The sequence below is a fragment of the Labrus bergylta genome, chromosome 8, assembly GCF_963930695.1.
Source record: "Labrus bergylta chromosome 8, fLabBer1.1, whole genome shotgun sequence".
Taxonomy (NCBI): domain Eukaryota; kingdom Metazoa; phylum Chordata; class Actinopteri; order Labriformes; family Labridae; genus Labrus; species Labrus bergylta.
Genome location: NC_089202.1, coordinates 20,449,588 through 20,472,149, shown reverse-complemented (window position 1 = coordinate 20,472,149; position 22,562 = coordinate 20,449,588). Strand labels below are relative to the sequence as shown.

The 22,562-nt window shown below is 41.9% G+C and overlaps 1 protein-coding gene across 2 annotated transcripts in view; it reads right to left on the bottom strand.

Annotated features, from left to right (window-relative positions):
• The window catches only part of gabbr1a (gamma-aminobutyric acid (GABA) B receptor, 1a), a 94,791-nt gene that overhangs the window by 46,771 nt on the left and 25,458 nt on the right, over nucleotides 1-22,562 (bottom strand). For both annotated transcript variants that reach the window (XM_020644513.3, XM_020644514.3), the window contains 3 exons: nucleotides 19,261-19,421; nucleotides 11,212-11,346; nucleotides 1,129-1,299 (listed from right to left, as the gene is read on the bottom strand). In XM_020644513.3, coding sequence (XP_020500169.1) covers nucleotides 1,129-1,299; nucleotides 11,212-11,346; nucleotides 19,261-19,421 — 467 coding nt within the window. The remainder of the gene's footprint in view (nucleotides 1-1,128; nucleotides 1,300-11,211; nucleotides 11,347-19,260; nucleotides 19,422-22,562) is intronic.

Sequence of the window (22,562 nt, the reverse complement as noted above, 5' to 3'; positions counted from 1 at the left end):
TTATTGTCCGTTCAGAATGGGCTGGCAGATTGGTAAAGTGCTGCAGTTTGTGTTGTTGGCCGGTGTTCCACTTAATTCATCGTTCCCGCAGTGCTTCACTTTCATTTTGCAGAGCCTGCGTGTTGAATACGTCGGGTCAAGCTTCCTCTCTTGAAGGAGATTGTAAAATCCAAATTGAGCTTGAACCCTTACCCCCCCATGAAGAAAGCACTGGCTGAATGTCTTAAAGACGGCGCAGTCAGTGATTTAGTATGCCAGACACAGCCATACATTACCATTGCTGAGAGCTAGTTCATTTTAATAGCAGGGCGGACTAGCAGCGACCAACACACACCTGCTTCATCGCTGACCCGAGGAAGGTAGAGAGGGTGCAAAGAACGAAATGCTAGAAGCAGGTTTGTCAAGCTCAAACTGGCTTCGAGTGAAAATTTAACTAGAGCAATAGAAATGAAGTTTCTTAAAATCGACATTTGGATGTTTTAAATCTATTCAGGATGGTAGAAATTAATAATTGTAATTCTGACATGAAGTTAATAACAAACAAGAAGCAGATCAGAGTCATCTCACCTTTGTTAGGCTGACTACTTCTATGGCTATTTGCAATATCTGAATAGTGAATGTTTTGAGGGGCGATGGTTGCATTGCCTAACACAACTAACTCAGTCAAGCATCTCACAAAGCGTCATGCCAAAAAACTTCATCAGTATCAAGACTTTAGTTTAAACAAAGCTAGATGATTTTTTTTTTTTGTCAGAAAAATTACTTACACATGTACAAGGCAAGATCATCAAGATATAAGATGTACCTCTTTGTCCACAGGGGGCGCCAAACTCAACACCAAAAAAAGGTTTCTAACATTATCTTTAAACTGAGGGGATTGATTGAACCCTTGTAGTCTTTAGGGGGGAGGGGGGGGGGTTGTCAATCATTTTGCATTGTATTATTCTTCCTTCCACTGTAAAATGATGGAATATTATGTGTCGGTCCATTACATACGACCCCAATTATATGCATTTCATTTGCAGTTGTAACATGACAAAATATATAAAAGATTAAGAAGGGTGAATGTTGATGCAAGACTCTGTAAGAGAAAGGTGAAAAGTGTTAGGCGAGATGAAAGGTACTGACCGAGGTGAAGACTTCGGTGGTCTGCTGGATGGTGGCGATACGTGTCCACTTCCACTTCTGGAAAAGCTGCACCCTGGTGGGGTTGTGGAGGGTGGCTGACGGGTGGGTGCGGAAGAAGGTTGGGAACCTCTGGCGGTTGGACAGGGCCGGCGAGCTGGATCCATAGGAGAGCTGGGAAACAGAAGAGAAAAAAAAAGTGCAAAAGAAATATAAGAGGAAAGCAATGAAACAGAAGTGCAGAAGAAGAAAAAAATAGAAACAGACGAAATACACTTCTAAAGGTCCTTCTAGGCATCAGCTGTAAACAGACTTCAATCAAAATGCATTCACATCAGAACTCTCTTGTTCTTTGCCTGTACACAGCGTGCTTTGATGCCAAATGGTTCAAACAGCAAGCAACAGAGAGGAAAACCCGGCACAAAGTCGGAGAACCAAAGAAACAATCCTCTCTCCTTTTTTTCTCATTTTCATCCACACTCCCTCCTTTTCTTCTTTTAGCTTCCCTCAGGCTTATCAGGTGTGCCGATAAACTCGGTAATTTCCCTCAAAAAACACAACACTTCATGCAGGATTTCCCATGTATAGATTGCCGTGAAATTGTGATGACACATTCTGCTATTACAAACAGAGGAAATTAAAAAAAAGGATCTAATTATTGTGGTTGCAAACCCTAGAGATGGTTGGTTTCTTTCATTTGGGCCCACATAATTTGAATTCTCCGGCACAATTCCCACCAGAGGCACAAAGCGTAAGATGTGTGTCCAACGCAGCAGGAGAGAGAGAGATGGTGGAAAATGCCAACAGAAACAAGGAGAAGACGGTTCCTCGAACAATTAGTTTCACAGTGACAGCTGAAGATAAAATCCTCGGCAGGTCCCCTTTTAAAATGAGGAACCTGGCGTTAGGGACCCATTACAGACACAGCCAGCCGATCCTCCGTCACAGCTCTCATCTCAGCCCCATTACCTGAACAGCTCTGGGATGTTCACAACTGGGTGCAAAAAAAGGAGGCTTGATGAAAGATGTCAAATGTCTCGTACTATGTGGAGTAGCCACAATAACAAACCCCTCGCGGGCGCTAGCGGGTGGATGAAGGCATCCAAACGAAGGATGGGGATCTATACAGGAAGTGACAGATGATCCGCGAACGACGGTAAAAGATGTGGAGAAACCTGCAGCAGCTCTGATGGATGACATACGCTCTATAATAAACAAGGGAGATGTATGTTCATCTTAACATACATGAGGGTATGACACCGTCAGAGAAGGACAAACATTTTGTAGAAGTTTTGTTGAAAAAGATTCTGCTTGAAGTATAAAAACAGACTTAATGTCTCTTCTCTGAAGTAAAAAAGGAAACTACAGGCTCTTAAATGTACTCACAAGATAAAACTACAGTACACCCTGAAGGACAACTTAAATGGCAAGTTTGTGCAAAGCTATCTGAACCTCACTATTAGGGAGACTATTAAACTTAAATCATTCTGACTTCAAATAAAAAGACTAAAACCATGGACTGATAACGATGAACACTTTCTGCAGTCAAGCTTTTCCACTTTCATCTGTGCCATACAGCTGCTAGAATAATCACTCTCCCCACACCCAACCCGACAGAACTCAACAACAGGACCACACGCATTGCAACCTCGATAGAACAGGACATCACACGTCCACTGAACACCCACACTTCCCTCAGGATGGAGGTATGGACAGGAAAAGCATGATCCATGACGTTAAGGAACCTGACACACCAAGCAGACGGCCAAGAACTAGTGGCGACAAAGGCCACCTGTAGCGTCACCTCATGTCTTGGCCAAAAAGTTGCAATTGAACACACCGCAAAGACTACAGCCGACGACCAACCACCATGTACGTTCTGCGCATGTGTGAGAGGAAATAACTCTCCATGCCAGCAGGCGGCAGTAGTCTGTTGTTATGATCATTTTCACACCGCTGTCGGTAACCACTCGTATTATAGGTAGCCTACTAATGGAGAATAACGTCTGATAAAAAGTTGAAATTGGCGCTGGCGTTGGCAGCCCTTGGTGGAAAGTGGAAAAAGAAAAGAAGGTGAGGTGACAAATAAGGAGAAACCACACTAATGGGTGAAAGCATGGATACTACAGCGGCATGCTCAAGGGGCTTTCCTGAATGTCGAGAGCTGGTGGTGTAGCCTGAACTAAAGGCCTCGCTAAACAGGCCAGAGTGGGAGCTTTTGATTGTGGTTTGACTTTGTTTGTTTTATACCCTGTGTTTTGTGTATGCACTGGTCTTTGGTGGGTTTTGTTTGTTGGACAGAAACGAGGCTGTGGAAAGGAATTTCCCCATGAGGACATAAACTCTCAAGTCTAAGTCTTTGCTTGATCTGTATTTCAAGTGTTTCACAATTTTCAAAACTTCAATATAAGGTTGTCAAATACTTCCATACTTCAATATGTTTGGATACAAAGTGCTTTGAATCAATTACTGCTATTTTATCGGTATTTAGTCTCAAAAAGAACTTAAGAATTTAAGTGCAGGTGGGGGTCGGTCGCCGGTAGCCTCGAGGTTAGTGTGTGCACACCCCATGTAGAGGCCACAGTCCATCAAGTGTGCAGCCCAGGTTCGATTCCTTTCCTGCATGTCATTCCCCACTCTCTCTCTCTCCCTCCCTCATTTCTCAATCCATCCACTGTCATATCTCCAAAATAAAGGCATGAAATCCCCCAAAATAAACCTTTAAAAAAAGAGAGCAGCTGTGGTGCATTCAGCTCCACAGGTTGACAGATACTGACATTTCTCAAACATTTTTGGTGTCTCAAAAAACTGTTTTTGTTTGTGTCTCTTACAAGCACACCGAGAGCAGAGGAGGTGATGCTGTCTGAATTGAACGAATGAATGGGCAACAATTTGGATGTTTTGGTGTTATTTTTGGTAATTCAAAACTAAAAATCGTCCAATATTGACGGCCTATCACTTCTATTTTTGTCGCCGTGGTAGGAGGCATGCATTGATACTGCTTTTCTAGTATCGTTTCCAAGTTTGGATTCTCGTATCGTTACAACTCCACTTCAATACTGTTTACTAATAGCCTACAATCTTTATTATTTTAAATACTGATCAAAAAGCACAGATCCTTTAAAAATACTACAGATCTTCAGTCATATTTGTTACCTAGAGCTGCTACATGTAAAAGAAACGGAGAAGTGTCTTCATTTCTGAAATCAGTGGTAACATGCATGAGTAAGAGTGCAATTCTAGCTGGTAATCATAATCAAGAAAATACCCAATATTGTTAGGACTAGGACCAACTATTTTTGTTGCCATGGTAACAAACAGGTAACACTATTGTTGGATTTTTACTGGTATCACATCTAAGTTCAACGTTCTGGTATTATGACAAACCTCAGGTCTCTCATTTTTATAGTTTTACATCAGTCAGGCTGGCTGGATATGCTTGTAAGGAACACCAAAAAAAATAATCCTCTTTTCTATGTCTGGCCAAACAATGACCATTCATTGAGGTCAAAGTTGGTCTTGAAGTGGGAAAGGAAAACTACAAAAATGCTGAATAATTTAAAACCAATAATTCCAATAAAAAGCATTCAAGCTAACAAAAAGCCTGTTCTCCAAATGGAAATCGTAGGTTAAGATCATTGTTTTTAAATGAATAGGGTAAGTAAAAAGTTAACTGTAGAAATAAATACTCCAGAAAGGTGGCGATATCTGAAAACTGTAAATTATTTTAGCAACAAAATAAATGTACTAAATGACCTCCCACCAGTGGACGCAGTGATTGGCAAGCTCCACAACAGAAAACAAAACATGTTTTTCTTAAAGTAAAGGTCTGACTGTACTCTGTATTTTTCACTTTGACTAACTAAACCAAACGATTCATGCTTCCTTCTGTATTAACATGTATTACCAATTCAGACAAAGCTGCATTTCCACAGCCACTGCGACTGTTCAGCAAACAGAGATGTGCACAGACTTGGAGGCACAGTAATTGAAGGCAATAAATTGTTTACTTGCTCAGAGTTCAAAACAGAGTTCTGCAACAGGTAATCTGTCAGCAAGGGCAAACCAGGTAGGCGGGAGAACCCTGAAACAGGCTGTGATTGAAGAGGCGCAGGCAGAAGATAAAGACTGGAATGCTTAAACCGGGTAACACATCACAGTACATCACTGCCTCTCAATCTGTTTCACATCAAGGTACATAAACTGCAAAATTAGACCACTGGCCCAGTTTATAGAGGTTTTACATGGCAAGTGTCTGAATCCAATATCTGAAATGGTAATACATTCTGTCATAGAGTTAATCATGCATGGATTTACATTTACAAGTGAGCTGCTGGGGCAACTGATAAGAAACCACCAAGGTACCTCAAGTCTCACTAGACCACACTGTGAGAAATATCTGCATTGGATGGTCTGGAGAAACACTGGGTAAAGGGGTCTGGTATATGCATGCAATATGATGGGAAAGGGTGGACAGGTGAGCTGCATATAGCTGCTGTGCAAAAAAGCTACAACAGAAAAACAGCTGGCATCTAAATAAGCAGATATGATCGAAGTGAAAACACATAAGAAGTCAATTTAATGCACTGGGAGACGTGATGCCATTTTGGTTAATCCTGAGTCATTTCTGCTATGAACTAATTGTTATGTTGCATGTTAATGGACTTTGTATGTTGGCTAAACGATCATGAATAAGTAAGTCATGACATGCATGCAGCTACAGAGCTTAATGCTTATTATTGCCTGGATATAAAAATGGATGAAATGTCTCAAATCATATCTATTTAATTTATGGAGCAAGTTTAAACACTAGCAGAGTTGACCAACAGTAAGGTAAAATACATAGACAAAATTAGCACATCAAACTCAGGGGTGGAATAGGGAAATAAGTGTGTCATCAGTCTGGTCTTAAGAACGCCTACAGAAGGGTAGGGGAAGACTATTCCAGAGAGTTCATGGCCGCTACAGATATGAACGATCGCCCTCTCCCCTTAGCCTCGACCGAGGAACAGCGAGGAGAAGCTGGTCTGATGACCTTAGAGGTCTGGGAAGAGAGAGGGGGAGTAGGAGTTCAGAGACGTACGGGGGCAGGCAATGTAAAGCCTTAAATATAGTACTTGACGGGGAGCTAGTGCATAGAAACTAGCACAGGAGAGATGCTTTGTCTTTTCCTGACTCCCGGTAACAATCTAACTGCAGCGTTTTGTACCATCTGCAAGCTGGACAGGGACGACTGACTGATGCCAAGGTAAAGGGTATTATAATAGTCCACCTCCTCCTGTAGGACTGCAGTCTGCAGTATGGGGTAGTACTGTAGCCATTCAGTGGGGGGGGGGGGTACAAACGATGTTTAGCTTCACTTTTGGTCTTTGGTAAGTATACAAGCATGCTTGCAAAGACAACGCTAACATGTTGATGTTTAAAGGGTAATACTTGCCATGTTCTCCATGGCTGTGTCCAAACCTGCATACTTCATTTATTTATTTAAAAGGCAGAATGCTGAGAGGTCAAAATCTTTAACTCAGAGCAAATCAAACCAAAACAGAACTAAAGTCAAGTCAAAGTCAAAGTCAACTTTATTGTCAATTCCAAAATATGCCAGACATACAGTGGAATCGAAATTGCGTTTGTCTCCGTCCCACGGTGCAATACAACCAAAATAAGGTAAAATAAGATAAAATAAGATAAGGTAAAATAGATAAAATAAAATGAGGTAAAAATAAGATAAATAATATTTACAGTAATAAATTCTAAATTGTGCAAAAGGTACAAAATGGTAAATATTAAATATTAACCTAACATAGCAACTTAAGCACTGAGTGAAGTCAATGTATGGTCTTTGTAATTTATTTTGGTGAATAGACGATCGAAGGTAGGGCCTGACCGATGTGGTTTTATTAGTGCCAATACCGATTCTGATATTACGGAGAGAAAAGAATCAGAAATCTTTGTTAGATCTTTCTTCAATCTTAAGAGATAGACTGATAAAAATATACAAACACATTTATTGCGTTGATCCCTCAAACACAGTCATCAAACACATAATTATAATGAAAACAAGATTATAGATTTTTTAAATTTTGTTTTTACATTTGAACAAAAGCCTTTATTGGCCAGAATACCAACACTGCACTGAAGCACTAATTTAGAATTTAGAAATTAACAATTGTACAAATAAACGATGCAAATGTTATAATAAACTTACATTGAATAAACCAAGTGATACTTGCACATATCGGCGATAAAACAAGCCGCTACTGAGAGTCACGTGCTATGCTAATTATCGGCCAGCCGATTACTCAGTGGGGCTCTAATCAAAAGACAAACAATTAACAACTAAGACACATCCTGCTTATAAATTCAGTTTCAAATTGAACATTTTAAGACTTTTGCTAAACCCCGGCAAAAAAACGTTTCTGGACAAGGTACTGATTCTTTAAAACGCCACGTTGTCATGTAAACCTACAGTAAGAAGAACTGAGGTCCTTTCAGCTCGGCCTTAAATTCTTTAATAGCTAAATATCATTCCTATAACTGAAATCTTGAAAATAGCTAAACTAGAAGCTGGAAGGTTTTTTTTGTTATAAATCTTTACAACAGGAAGAAACCTGAGATGGAACAACAAAGCTGTTGTGGCAGAAAGATAAGGATGTAGCAGCACTCAACAAAAACAAGACAAAGTTCCACATCAAAGCTTCCCAAAAAACCACAAACAATATCTCTTGATTCTCAGTTTCCTCTGTTCCCTTGTAGCCTTGTCGTTTAAGATCAATGCCTGTCTATGTTTCAGGGAGATTTTAGAAAGAGAGATAAAATTAACAGCGTGCCAAGAGGAGCCGAACAGGAGCCCCTCCTTGATCAGAGTCCAGAAATGGAGGTAAGCATTTGCCTCCCCGGCGCTCTGATGAGACTGTTTGACATGCGGCGAGGCTTCTGCAGGCAGCCAGCGTACAGAAATAATTGAGTGTGGCGGTTAGGAGCTTGTGCCAGTGGTGGCGTGTAGTAAAGGGAGACAGATCCCTTTGTGTGTGGAGAGAATCGACTGCTGGAGCTGAGGGAGCGAGGCGGAAACGTAGTGTGGGAGAGAAAAAGGGGAGAGATGGAAAAAGGAGGAAGGAAGGAAGGAAGGAAGGAAGGCGTGCAAGAAAAAGGGCGCTGAAATAGAGAAGACCAGCTCCAGGCATTGACAGCAGGCACAGAAAAGAGGAAGGAGAAGAGTCAGAATGTGGAAAAGAGTTTTTAATGATGAGGAAAGAAAGGGCCGACAAAGAGAGAAAGACCAGCGATGGAAAAGAGGGGCTCATGCCAACCACTAGAACTGATTGTTCTCGATGACTAATCTCTGGATGAAACTTCAATTACAGGACAAAGCCAACGAGAGGAGCAGTGTGAGTGACAGAGAGGCAGATCAAGAGAAGACAAAAGAGTGAGATAAACAAAATAAACCGACTGATGAAGGCATGAAAGGCAGAAATGTTTTCAAAAAGCAGCAGATCTTTAGCTGATTGAAAGATCTGGGATGTGTTCGCACTTGTCATAGATGTATTGTGATGCAGTTAGTGAAGTCAAACAACGTGTTTTGTGCTGCGCATAGTGTCGCTGTCAATGCAGGATGGTGAAACTGCCTCGTCTAGCGTCAGCGCTAATCAAAAGTGCTGTGTGAAGAGTTTAAGAATCAATAAACAACTACGCCATTGATTTGGGAAGCTAAGTGTAATTACTACAACTACAAAAGATCATTATTTAAAATGGATGTCAGCTTCAAACAGACTCTTCAGAGCATTTTAAATCGTTTGCCTGGACTAAATGCGAGGACGTTATCCTTTTAGCAGAAACAAATCTAAAGACTTCAGTGTCATTGTCCAGGTTTCTTATCGGCTCAGCTCCCTCTCAATGCTATCCAGAACAAAAGACCACCAGGGACAAGAGGGGATGTTGTCCTTTAAGCTGTTTGGCTTCTTGCTCCTGGGCCAGACAAAGGACCAGAGCAGTTCTTTAGGCCTCTTTGGACTTGAATCCTACACTATAACAATGAAGTGAATATAGCCACCATCAAGACCTCGTTCAATGGTGGAAACAAGAGAGAACAAGAAAGATCTTAAAGGTATATTATCTAGAATTTGGTTGCTAATGTTTACATTAAAATATGTAGATTAATTAAAAAATTGACTAAACCAATGTGATATTGAGGTCTTGCGTTATGTCAAATATTTCCAACAGTTATCAAGGCCAGAGAAATCTGTCATTTTAAATTTGTAACGGTCCGTGTCTTGTAGGCAGCCGCCATGATGAGCCGCCATGACAAACACAAAATGTGTATCGTTGCCAAGTAAACACCGGATATTATGTCAAAGACCGCTGCATAAGCTGGCGGGAGCTGCTACTGAAAGCTGCCGTACTGTTGGGAGGGTGAGGGGCAACGGGAGCAGCAGAGAGCCTGGCGCCATATTTACTTCCTCTGTGACGTCTCTCCTTCAATATAAATGTCACAAAGGTGTAACGAGGGGACGAAGGGGATCCCGCCTCTGTGCCAACATCGGCTAACAGATGGAGCTACAGGGGCGAAACAGGATTGACTGTTAAGCGAGGGAGAACAGTGCTGTGTGTGTATGTGGAGCCCATAATGTTTGTTTACTCGTCGTGCTTCAGTATTCACCATAACAATATTAAAATTTACAGACAGGGTCACCAGTATTACACCGTTGGATTGACCTAATCTACTTCTACAGTAGATTAGGTAGTCAGGGGTAGGAGTCATTTGTCAATCAGAAGGAGAATTGCCCAATGCTTTATCGTTTTTTTCTCCTCTCTATATGGGAAAATATCTAAAAAAAATCATTTCGGTAATGAAGGAAAATGTGCAGTAAATCAACCAGGAAGAAGGGTCATTTTGCTTTACTGTTTAAGATCAGAATTTCAAACACGTCCTCAACAATGGCAATGATGTGCGATGCAAGATTCTGCTCCGATCGTCTGGAGCAGTTTGAGGTTCAGCGTCTTCCCCGAGGCACTTTGTCAGGTTGACAGACGGAGGCAGGGATCTAACCTTAAAGCCTGGGATAAGTGGACCATTCACTCTACCTATCCAGCCACAGCTCACACATTAGATTTAAAGGATCATTTTTAGCCAAATAACAGAAATACGATACAGTTTATTACATCAAGCAAAGCGGCTCATCTCAAGTTGAAAGATTTCTCTCTCCAAATAAACATGGCAGAGGTGACCTTGCTGTAAAGTTGTTTTTATTGAAACATTTTTTTCTACTGAAGCAGCAGTCACTATGAAATCTGTTTACGGCGCGCTCGGTAGAGAAACTGTGAAGAAGTGTTTGTGTTGAATTTCTCAATGTCTTCCTTAAGGCTCTGAATCTCTGAAAACAAAACTCCATTCTTCTCCAGTGTTTGGAGTTGAGTGACTTGAAAACCTCTGGGACAGATATTTCAGAAAGTAGGCTCATAAAACCAAAACAAAGAGGATACTTCTGTTTTTTTTGCAACCGGTGTACATTAGAAATAACGTATAATTTGGCTTTTTGTTAGGTGGTTAACCTCAGACAGCTTTTAGGATACAAATAAAGACCCTGTTTTTTCAGCTTATATTTGCACATAATTTGTCAAATTGCTGAAATCTTGTGTATCATTATTAAAGTTTAGAGTTAGGCCGTGTGTTTTTGTCACATTCGATATATGAACAGGAAGCACATACGTTTTACCGGATGGCAAAACAAACTTGTTAACTAATATAAGAGTTAACTGCAACTTTCTGCAGCATCCCTCTCCATCCGTTGGCAATGTTGTCTTTACAGAAATAACTCTCGCATATCCATCTTCTCATTGTTTCAGCCTGACAGAAGCAGACAGCTGGCAATCGTACCTTTTAGTGCGTAAAAAAAGTGAGCTTAATTTAGCTTAATTTAAGCTTGACTTAACAGAAACTGTTCATATCCAGCTTTGTGATATCCGATATCTCTAACTGGGACTTCAGGCTTTGTCGAGCCAGCTTACTCAAAGATGGGTTACAAATTAGGAAATACATGGCCTGAAAATTGTGTATTTGATCATGTTTAAATAGAAAAAGACACCCACCACTATGAGGTTCCACATGCGAGCGGCTTCGGCCACAATGGTGGAGACGCCGCTGCAGCCGGGCATCAGGACGATCTTGATGGGCTCGGTGTACAGAAGGTCGTACAGCAACTTGGTGGATTCTCCCGGGTCACACTGCAAGGACAAAGTGATAAAGCATTATATGGATGAACAGATGGATGGGTGGATCAATAAGAAGGCAGAGAAATGGATTGAGGTGTTGCAAACGAGGGGGGGAAAATTGGAGAGGGGGACATGGAGGAGTCAGAGGGAGGAAAATGAGAACGATAAGGGAGACAGATGGGATGAGAACAGAGGGTGAGGAAGAGGAAGAAACAAATAAGCAATGAAGTGTGGTAGATGGAGGCAACTGTAAACAGAAACAGAAAGTGGAAAACAGAAGGGAGCAGATAAAGTAAAAGGAAATGGCATAGGGGTCGCACGGAGCGACACAAAGGCCAAAACAAATGTGAACAGAAAAGACAAGTCGGAGAAATAAAAGGACAAGTATGGGAAATGAAACGAACAAAACAGACGAGGTCGAGATGGAATAAAGGGAAATGGCACAAAAGGGAGCAGGAAGCAGAAAATAACGGATGCAAATGTGACAAGAAATGACAAGCTGGAGGAAGAAAAGAATACCAGAGTTCACGTCCAAACACAGCGAGTAAGTATGATCGAAACACAACGCAATGTTTCCAGACGAAAAGAAGAGAAAGATGGGCAGAAATTCAAACAAAGATGAGCCTGATGACCGAAGCAGCATCACGAGTATCACAGCATCACAAGTCATTACAACCCTTCAATGAAGTCATTTACAGCATGTCGAGGTGGCGAGAGTGCAGCTGGAATGATCCATCACCGCTCCGTCAGCCAGATTACCGACAGGCCGTCACCGCCGCACTGCTCATCAGAGTCGCACATAAACTGGCCTGACACGTCTAATGATTCAGCATAGGAGAGGAGATGTGGCTCACAAACACAAATACACACACGCACATGTAAAAAAAAAAAAACTCTATAGATGAGTGTCACAAAGAATCACACCACAGCTGATGATGGCGGCTACCAATACAGTTCCTAATTGGGGTGTTTGTCTCCACGGCTGAATTGTCTCTTTTTTTTTGAGGAGGTAATCACCACTCAACACCCTGCAGAGTGTAATATCTGGGCTTCTTATTGAGTGATGTGTTTTCCATTAACTCTAGATTGGGTGGACTCATAGAGGTGTCATGCCATCCCTGGAAAAGCCTCAGATAATAGATGATTCAATCTGAACCCTGTTAAAGCAGAGCCCTGACTGTTGACTTTTTCCACATAAAAGTTAAAAGTTCGGCTGAAATCACTGACGCTTTTGACCCATTGATTTGTTGGGTCGTGCAGGTGATCGCTGCAGACTGTAGAAAACCAAGGTCACAGCCTCAGCAGCGTCTCCTGCATCCACATTCAGAGCTTGGGCAACCACAGGCTTTTGAGAGCGCCCACAAAGAAATATATACTGTGAGGTGAGCATATAAGGAGAAAGGCTTTCATAGAAAATAAAAACCATCAATACAATAATCACTCTGACAAAGACACAGGAAAAAAACTCATCTGTGGCAGTCTCAGGCCTTCTATAAGGACGGAAATACACTAAATGATTGTATAAATGTGACATTTATGACACGACTTATGTGCTCACACTGTACAGTCTGATTGACAGAATCGACCTGAGCCCACACACTGTATATATCAAATCAGGATGGCTAACCAAAACTCCCACAGACCATGTCTTAGTCAAATCTATGTATATTTCAGTTGTCCCCAGTGGTGTGGTGGTGCCTGAAGAAGTTTTACCCCTAATTTTTACCCCAACTGAGTATTTTCAAGTGTCCACTTCAGAAGAGGATAAACAGCCTGTTATAAACAGTGACATGTACGACTACTCTTGCATATAGAGACAGGGCAGGGAGGGTTGTCTCGTCACCATCTTAGGAATAAAATTGCAGCACACTGCTGAATACTGTCAGTCAATGTGCTCAACGGTGAGAATCAGACGGGATTTAGACTCCCCCACACTCACTTCCTTCAAGAAATCCCTAAAAACTCACCTTTTCATCACTGCCTACAACCATTGACTCTCATCCTCTTCCCTCGACACTACTTCTATGTTGTATTGTTCTCTTAGTTTTTGCTTTGTTTTTTGTTGTTTCCTGTCAAAGCGTCTTGGAGTATTTAGAAGAGCGCTATATAAATCTAATTTATTATTATTATTATTATTATTATTATTATTATTAATAAAGAGACTGAAAAATAAGTGGGTACACTCCGTATACCCTGCACTACACCACTGGTTGTCCCACATGCACGGCTCAAATACAAACACAGTCTTTGCTCTCTCTCACATGCACACACATTCAGTATCATCTACAAACACAAGCTAGCTTGCAAACTAAATCATAACAAATATGCCCCTTCAGCCGGAGGTCTGCAACGTGTCATACGACGCTCATATCTTTGGTGATAAGAGGGGGAAAAGGCAATACACCAAATAGGCATGCCTGCTGTTTGCCATGGTACTTTTAGATGCTGTCTGCAAGTTTGCACAGGGGCAATTAGGGGGAGAAAAGCCTTGCAGTTGAGGAATGGGCTGGTGGCTCTGCTCTCACTGTGCGAGTGTGTGCAGTCGAACAACCAAAATTTCAATCATTCCAGAAATACATCCAGCCTCATTTGGAGCAGCTGATTGGGTTACTGTTCGACCTCATTAGCTCTAACAAGTTTTAGATAACTTTCTAACCCAAAGCGGTTGCATTAAGTACTCCATTCATTCAAAATCTATGATTTTGAAATATGCTGCCGAAGCATGTTGTACAGAAAACATTTGCCTTTTCTTTGTAAAACTTATAGCTGCGTGTGTTTTATTCCTGTGAATGAGAGGCAGATTGACACAGAGAGCTTTTCTGAATGTGTCTTTCCCACAGGTTGTTTATGTTCTCTTTCACTGTGGCTGTGGGCTGGCCTCATGCTGCGAAGAAGCTTGTTAGCTTTCCGGTGTTACAGAGTTTTAGCTTTCCTCTGATGAGCTGTAATTCATCTTCAAGCTGATTATCTGTGAAATATCAAATCAATCTGTCATTACTGTTCAACATTGCATCATTTGACAACAATTTTTCACACATTTCTTGATGAATCACCGTGTACATGGTGCACAACTTAGAATAAAATCAAAAAGGTACAAGATGTCATCTTCCAGAGGTGATTAAAATATGATCGAGGCACAGCGCTCTTTTCTCTCGATGTATTACTTTTTTCATTCATCTTTCCATCAGACAGATATATTTATTTGAACGTTTTATAGAATTCCATCAGAGCTTCAACTTGAAAACAGCAAAATTATAGTTTCGGGCTTGACCGTTAAATATAAAGGCATGCTTCAGTGAGAGACATCGTTTGAGTGGGTGGTCAGTCAATGCCAAAACATATCACAAGTGAACAAAGCACTCTTTGAAAGCTCACCATTAGATCTTTGCATCGATGGGTGAAAATGTCCCTGACTTAGTGAGATTATTGAACGCTCAAAGATAGACTTTCCTTTTGCTCTTAGAACATTTGTGTTAGTAAGAGCGAACTGAATAGCCTTTTCACCTTAAAATAGATGTTTCCGGGCGCCGGATATCCTCATGGTTATGTCGCACGCCCCATGAATGGAGGCTATAATCCTTGTCACAGCAGCCGTGGGTTCGAATAAGAACTCGGCCCTTTGCTGCATGCCAACCTCCACTCCCTCCTCCCAACATTTCATGTCTCTCTACAGCTGTCCTGTCCAATCAAGGCAAAAAGGCCCAAAGAATAACTAGGAATAAAACCTTTTAAAGTCAGTACAACAGCTTTCAACAGGGAGAATGGTGTCTCTCTAATTTCCACCGAGTGCCCTGGTCAACAGCTCTCAGCACTATGTAACTTTGGCAGCAAGCGGCGGTTCTCTCACAAGAAGCACATTCTGCTTTAAGCCACTAGCTCACACACCAATCTTCAGCTGAAATGACGGCAGTTAGACTGTCTCTGTTCTATTTGATACAAAAGCTGAGGCTAAGAGACAGAAGAGGACGGTGACGGATGAAGCTAAGAAGAGAAAAAGAGAGAGTGGCCGAGCACCTTAAAAAGGTTTTTTTTCATTCAATTTAGAAAGAAATCACTATATTGGTTGCCATATGGGTACCATGCTTAAATTGTCCTCTTAAATCGTAAAGTACAGGGTAGTCCAATGTTTGTGGGTATTCAGAACACTAGGAGGTGCATAAAGTGAGACTTCTTTTTGGGGAGAAACATAGAGGCTCATTTCAGTCATTTAGCTCCAAACCATGTGCTGAAAAAAGCTGTAAAATGTCTTATAAAATAAGGTTATTTTAGAGCTCCAGTTAGGAACTTTTGGTTTGCATCTACTTTGACAACCACTGGGGACAAAGCTGTACCTCTTATGTCTTTGCTGGTCTTATCCTGTAAGTAGTGCTCCTGCTGTATGTATACTTAAGGCAGTTTGTTTTAACTCACTTTGTCAGACACATACCTAGTGGCAGTGGTTACAGGCGTTACAAATAAAAATGTAGACATTTTCTCTCTCGTAGCTGATGGTCTTGTTTGCTTTTGTAGGTCACAGAGACATGTACTCTAGTTTATTTCGATCAGCATTTACAATTTTAATCTCAGCCTGTTTCATAACCAGATAAAAAACTTCTCACAGCAGCTCTAAATCTCCAAATGTAATAATTACTGTCTTCATTAAAGACCATTAAAGCCATTACACCCTTCAATCATTTATGGAAGAACCAAACAAAGGAGTAAAAGCAACAACTTTAACTTGACTTTGGATCTACAAGGAATACATTTAAACCTCAAGAGTTATTATTCCATGCGCATTCCACCTTACTCTTAAGAAAGACAAGGTTAACACGTTATGAAGGCGTTAAAATGAAGGGGGTCTATTCTTAAACAAAACAGCAGCAGACTTCCCAGTTCAATCATTCAAGTGCTTCTGTGAACAAAAGAAATGAAACCTTTGATTACAAAATGGGAGCACACAGCAAGAAGTTAAAAAAAAAAAAAAACACACACTCAGTCTCCCTTATGGAAAAAAATGGAGAGAAAACAGAGGTGTTGGCAGGTACGCAATAAAGGCTGAGGCATCTCTGCTGCTGTTCTTAGAGGTCTGTCTCTGTAACCCTCCGGGGTCATCAGCATTTCCACTTTCATTTCAGGCCCTCCTCGGCTCATGAGAGACGGGGGTTTATGACCCTGGATGCCACTCAAATACCAAACGCACTCACCAACACAGATACAAGCAAGTGTGTGTGCATACAGCTACACACACATGACATATGGCCTGTGTCGCTGTCCTTGGTGCTGAAACTCCCAGAGCAAATATAAGTAGTGTCCATGCCTGCGTTGCCTTTTCCAATCAGTCAAGCTGCCCCCGTAGAAATAAACGGAAGGTTCCCTGAGCAGAGGGGGACGGGAGAAGACACGGACCCCTCCTATTACACTCTCTAATTACACTCCAGATTGAATGATGTAAAAAGAGTGCAGAGAGGGGATGCGATAAGGGCCTGGGGGAGAGCCTATGCATTGAATCTCAAAGCATGCAGAGCTGCAGATCATAATTTCTTCTTAATTACGTCTGGCAGCGAGGTCCAGGCTCGTATGCCAAACGGACATGCATAAGTACGGGTGATGAATACTGTTTGTGCCACAGCGGACGGGAAATCGTGTCACGGCTGCCAATTAAAATAAAGGGCGGAAGCGAGGGAAGCACCTTGTTTCACCATTTCTCTGTATCCCCACTGTCTCACTCCGTCACTGTTAATAATTGATCAAAGTTTGCAGGCTCGGCTTTGATATATCCATGGCAACGGCCTGCGCGGTGCGTGTGTGTGTGTGTGTGTGTGTGTGTGTGTGTGTGTGTGTGTGTGTGTGTGTGTGGATCTCAGAAGGCTGTAAATAGTCTGATGCTGTCGCCAGGATAGCCAGAGAAACAAGCCGCTCTGCTACCACAGGGTATCTGCATCCATTAAAGGGACAGGCTGGGATTAAGTGTTGAGCTTCATGAATATTGTATGATGTTGAACAAGCTGAGGACATCGCTTCATACTCCCAAACCTATTGGTCGGACACTAGTGTGTGTGTGTGTGTGTGTGTGTGTGTGTGTGTGTGTGTGTGTGTGTGTGTCTGTGTTCAGGCACCTGTTTGCTTACTTTATTCAACGCATATCTTATATTCAATATTCAACACTTTAACGATGCAATAAAAGTTCCTTATCCTGATAAATTCAGGTCAAGACGACCCGCTGAATAATTACTCTTTTCCTGCCTTGATCTTGAGATGCAGGCAAACAAAGGGGCCAGTGGCGCCCTTGTCTTAATCTCACAGTTAAACAAAGACACCACGAGACGGAGATTTGTTCTCTGACCAAACAGGAACGAGAAGCGAGTTGTCATAACCGGATGTAAATATGATAGCTAATTAATCCCTTTCTTATAATTGCTTCCCTGCTTCTCAGAGGGTAAGATCCTCATTACTATTCCAGCCAGGTGAAAAATGTTTGCAATCAGAAGGTGAGAAACCTCATTCCAAACACAGCGTACCCGGAGCAGGAGCAATAAAATCCCCCCTTGACTTAATTCAAGGAATTAGCCGGCGTCAATCAAACAATGTTATAGCAGCTCTCTGTGAGCTGTTCTATTCAGAGGATCTGCATCTATTTCTCGAGCCCGAGGCGCCAGCAGCAACTCCTGAAGCACGAGGAGTGATGTCTCCCAGTCCCCATGAAATCTGTTCATGCTACTGCTTTATCTTTATGTTTATGGCAGCTACATCTGCGTCTGCCTGCTTCACTACACTTGTAATCAGAAGATGCACACACACACACGCACACACACACACACATTTGATCCGTTTGATGCAAAGAACAAGATGTACGCACAACAGAATGTGAAGAAGCATGTACTGCACAGTAAGCTCTGCATACATCCAGCATATGAATTTGCACACATATTTTCACAGAGCTGAAACCTTATTTGTTTCTGAGCTGTGCTTCAAGAGTAACTGTGTTGCCATGCCAACTCTTCCTCTCTCCCTCTCTCCCTTACACACACACACACACACACACATATACACACACACTCTCCCTACATCTCCCTGCTATTCTGTTTAACAGGATTCCAATGCAGAGCCGAATACACCAATCAGAATAAAGCTTGTACGAAATTTCTAACCAGCCCCGGCACAGTTAACCATTTGGTGCCCCGGCTGCTCTCCAGGCGTTCGTCCTGCAGAGTGATTGATAATCACCCTCAAAGGAGGAGACAGAGAGGGAGATGTGGTAATTGTTTTCATGCGACTCTTGCTGGTGGGGAAAAATGCTCCTTTTGGGGGCCAAACTTTGAGAATAACGATTAGAAAACACAGCATAAAGGCACAAAGAGAATGATTTTTCACGAGGATAAATGGCTTGATTTTTAATTAAAGTGTATGTCAGAGCAGTGGGTGGTAAACCGGAGGGGAAATGAAACCAGTCAGGGGGCGGATATTGGATTTATAGTGGTTGATAATGCTGACATTTTAAAATACCACACTGATAAATGATTGATGAGCAAGAAGCAGCAGGTGTGTTTGGTCACTGAGCACAAACTAACACTGAACAGGGAATAACAGCCCCATTTGTCAAGGAGAGAGAGGGTTATAGTTATCAGCACAGTGGCCTTTAATGAAAGCTCTTCTTTGAGATGTGTGACTTTGTGAAAGGCAGGTGTAACTAAAAGGGCGGCTTCTCCTGGTTTTCGGGCAAAGTTGGAAAATAAGGTTGAACATGAATTGGGCTGCATAAAATCAGAAAATGTTGCGAGAAAATGAAAGATAACAGTGATAATAACAGCAATATCCAGCATGCTGAAGTTGACAACAGAGTCAGTTTCTCCTGAGAGGAGGATCATTATTTATGTCCCTCACTGACTGACACCACACACCCCTTAGGTGCGCGTCTCCTCTGACTCTCTTCCACATGCACACACTCACCATGCTGTCGTAGTGGATCAGCTCCAGCTCGTAGTCGGGCAGGATGTCGCTCCTGTTGTTAACCAGGTCCAGGGCCATCTGAGCGGAGGGCATGCATGCCTGCCCGCCCGGCCAGCCTCCGCTCATTGGGAACAGAGCTCCGATGTACAGCTTCTTCTTTCCTGCGGACGGCCGAGGCCAGGAGAACAGGAGAAGGACGATGAGAGAAACCCGGAGGAGCATCGCATGATTCCGGGCAGAGCGAGCTACCCGAGGGGGATTTCTGCAAAGTGCCAGCATGGTTCAAGGTGAGCAGAGCTGGAGCCAGTGTTTTTGCCCCTGGTGCTGCAGCGGAGAGAACCTGGACGCAGGTTATTTTATGCGTGAACTGAGCTGCAAGTGAACGCAACACGTGTTTGGGAGCAAGTTTAAATCTTACGTCTACCTTTTGCAGGTATTGCGGAAACAAACTGCTTCGCTTTAATTGCAAGGGTTAAGCGAGTAAATAATTTAGTCGGGATAGAATTGAATACAATGCACGGTTAATTATGCATGGCATGCTTGATATTTTCGGGACAAGAAGTCAAAGACAGGTCAGCCAGTTTTCACTCTGAAGTGATCAAGTGAGGAAGCGACGCTGCTCATCAGTCAAGTTTCAAACGAACCTCCTCGATCCTGCAGTCCAACACGTTCTCGACGCAACTCCTCATATTTGAATACACGAAACTGGCCTCGCTTTCTTTTGGCGATCAATCATGACTATCTGACATGATAGCGCGTTACCAACTCACGACTTTTACGCAAGAGAAGACGCGCGAATTTGACGCCGGAGTCCGCGCAGAATAATACGTCAACCGCGTCAAAAAGCGTGTGGACCGGAGCTGAGGCTAACAGAAATGAGACTGGAGTGTGGAGTGAGAGCTGCAGCATTGAAAATAGCAGGCTACATATTGCCTCCCTGTAACGCAGCGCAGCCCTTATTCCAACAGATGAGACGATTCGCCGCGGAAAAGCAAGAGCGCCAGAGCTCTGCGTCTGATCCACTGCAGCACCGGCAGGCTGAGAGTGTGTGTGTGTGTGTGTGTGTGTGTGTGTGTGTGTGTGTGTGTGTGAGAGAGAGAGAGAGAGAGAGAGAGAGAGAAGGAGAGAGGGAGAGATAGAGAGCGAGCGCTAGGGTAAGTCTGAAATGTATGCCGAGAGAGAGAGAGGAAGGGACAGATAGAGAGAAAGGGGATGGTTGGAATTGGGGGCTCTGTGCAAAATCTCCCCAAAAGGTTTTCTAATGAGTTACACACTGAGTTTAACTTAAAGAGTGCACCCATTCCACAGGAGTCCTAGTCACCCGCACTGTCACATTTTGTTATTTGCATAAGGCTTCTTCCTACTAACTGCAGCCTCTGACTTGCACTGTTGGCTGGTGCATCCATACGTTTCTGACCAAGGCATCAGAAACAGAACTGAGCTCACGTGGTTAAGAGATTTAACAAACTAGGAAACACAAAAAGAAAGAGGCAGGGTTGTTTTCTCCAGTATTCTCCAATAAGTATGACAATGCACGTAATTTGCATGAAAAGGTGGTAAAATATGTGGTGGAAATAAGAGTATAAACATCAGTAATAAAGACTTCTTATGGTAGGAAAGAAAACTGATCAAACTAATGTTTGAAGCAATAACTCTATGCCTAAATCTGTTCCACCGTTCTGCATCCTATTACACAATAAATGTTCCATGATTCTTTTAATTTGTTTTTAATTAAGATAACACAATGGCAGCTCTCTTTGTCATGATTCAGTTCCACGAACGATGTCTAACAATATTCAATTTGAACTCAGCGCTGAGTCTAGACATTAATATTGGCTGAAGTGAATCATTTTTAGAGGTTAAGGTTATGTATAACTAATAGTTTTAGGGCTTATCATATTTTTTTCTTAATTTATAATGGAACAGCCTGTCTTGTATTTCTCATATTAAAATGATTCAACTTCAGTGTAATAAAGCGTCACATGAAATCTAATTGAAAACAGTCAAATATATGCATCAATAAGATATTAACTTTCAATGAAGTCAAGCTCTGTTGGAAGATTAGGGAGCCCTATTTCAGTTGCAAAAAAAATTAAAATTATTATGGCATTGCCGAATCCATGTAGTTTCTATTTATTGGACTAAACTAATTGCTTTCTGTTGCATCTGGTTATTCTGAGTAGAGAAAAATGCTGCTCGTCTCTTTGGCAGAGCAGCTGGATGAGACTGTGGTAACCAACATGAACAACATACTTGTAGTAAGTGCTCACAGCAATGACTAAAGTAAATAATGCAAAATTAAACATCCTTCCAAATGTTATAAACAAAGCTTGTATGTCAGGTTGTAAATAAATGAATACATGTTGTGGTAAGAGCAAAGCAGTACACGCTGAGTAGAAATATTATTAGAGTCATGCAAGCAGCTGTTAGGCTGCAGTTATACACAGCAGGGATTTGAAAATGACCCTAAGATAAAAAATGCTAACATGCTAACACTGGAAATGTTTAGCTGGTATAAAGTCACATTTATGATCTTACTTACAGGTCCGATATGTAAGATATCTACTGAATGAAATGATAAAATGACCTTACTACATCATCAGACATTAAGGAAACATGATATGTTGAAGTGCTGGCTTCTTTAACAACAATGCAGCAGCCAGTATTTACTCCTCCTAAATTTAGATTCTGGTGCAGAATGGTTTGTTTTTGATTTGAAAAGAGAAGTAGGTGGGTTTACGGCACCCCCATATGGCCATTTTGCCGTGCACCTTGGTTTGCCAGGCAAATGAATGGCTGTGAAAAAACAGGCGAGTGAACTGGTTCAGGTAGAACTGATTCTCTCAGCTCTACCTGACAGCTCTCTTTAATCTTTTTAATTTGGACTGCAGTACCCATTTCAAACGCTAGGTGTCAGAGTTACATATTGCTCCTTTAAGTCTGTTGCCCTGCTCACATTTGCTTATCAGCTGTAGACAAAACGAGTGCATTGTTATTTGTTTTGCATTAACTTTTTACAAATCATTCTTAAGAAAAAATGTCTATTACATGTTATAACAAACCAAGAGTTTCAATATTTTACCAACACACATGTGATGCTCAAAGAGGAAATGTCAGGGGATCATAAAGTCAAGAGGATTCCTCCTCGACACCTGACAAAACGTTCAGTTTCTACTAGATCTAGCCTGGTTTTAACCTCACTTTCCTAGAGTCTGTTTGACCTGCAAATCAATAACTCCACACTCACAGGGCCGACACACACACACACACACACACACACACACACACACACACACACAGCT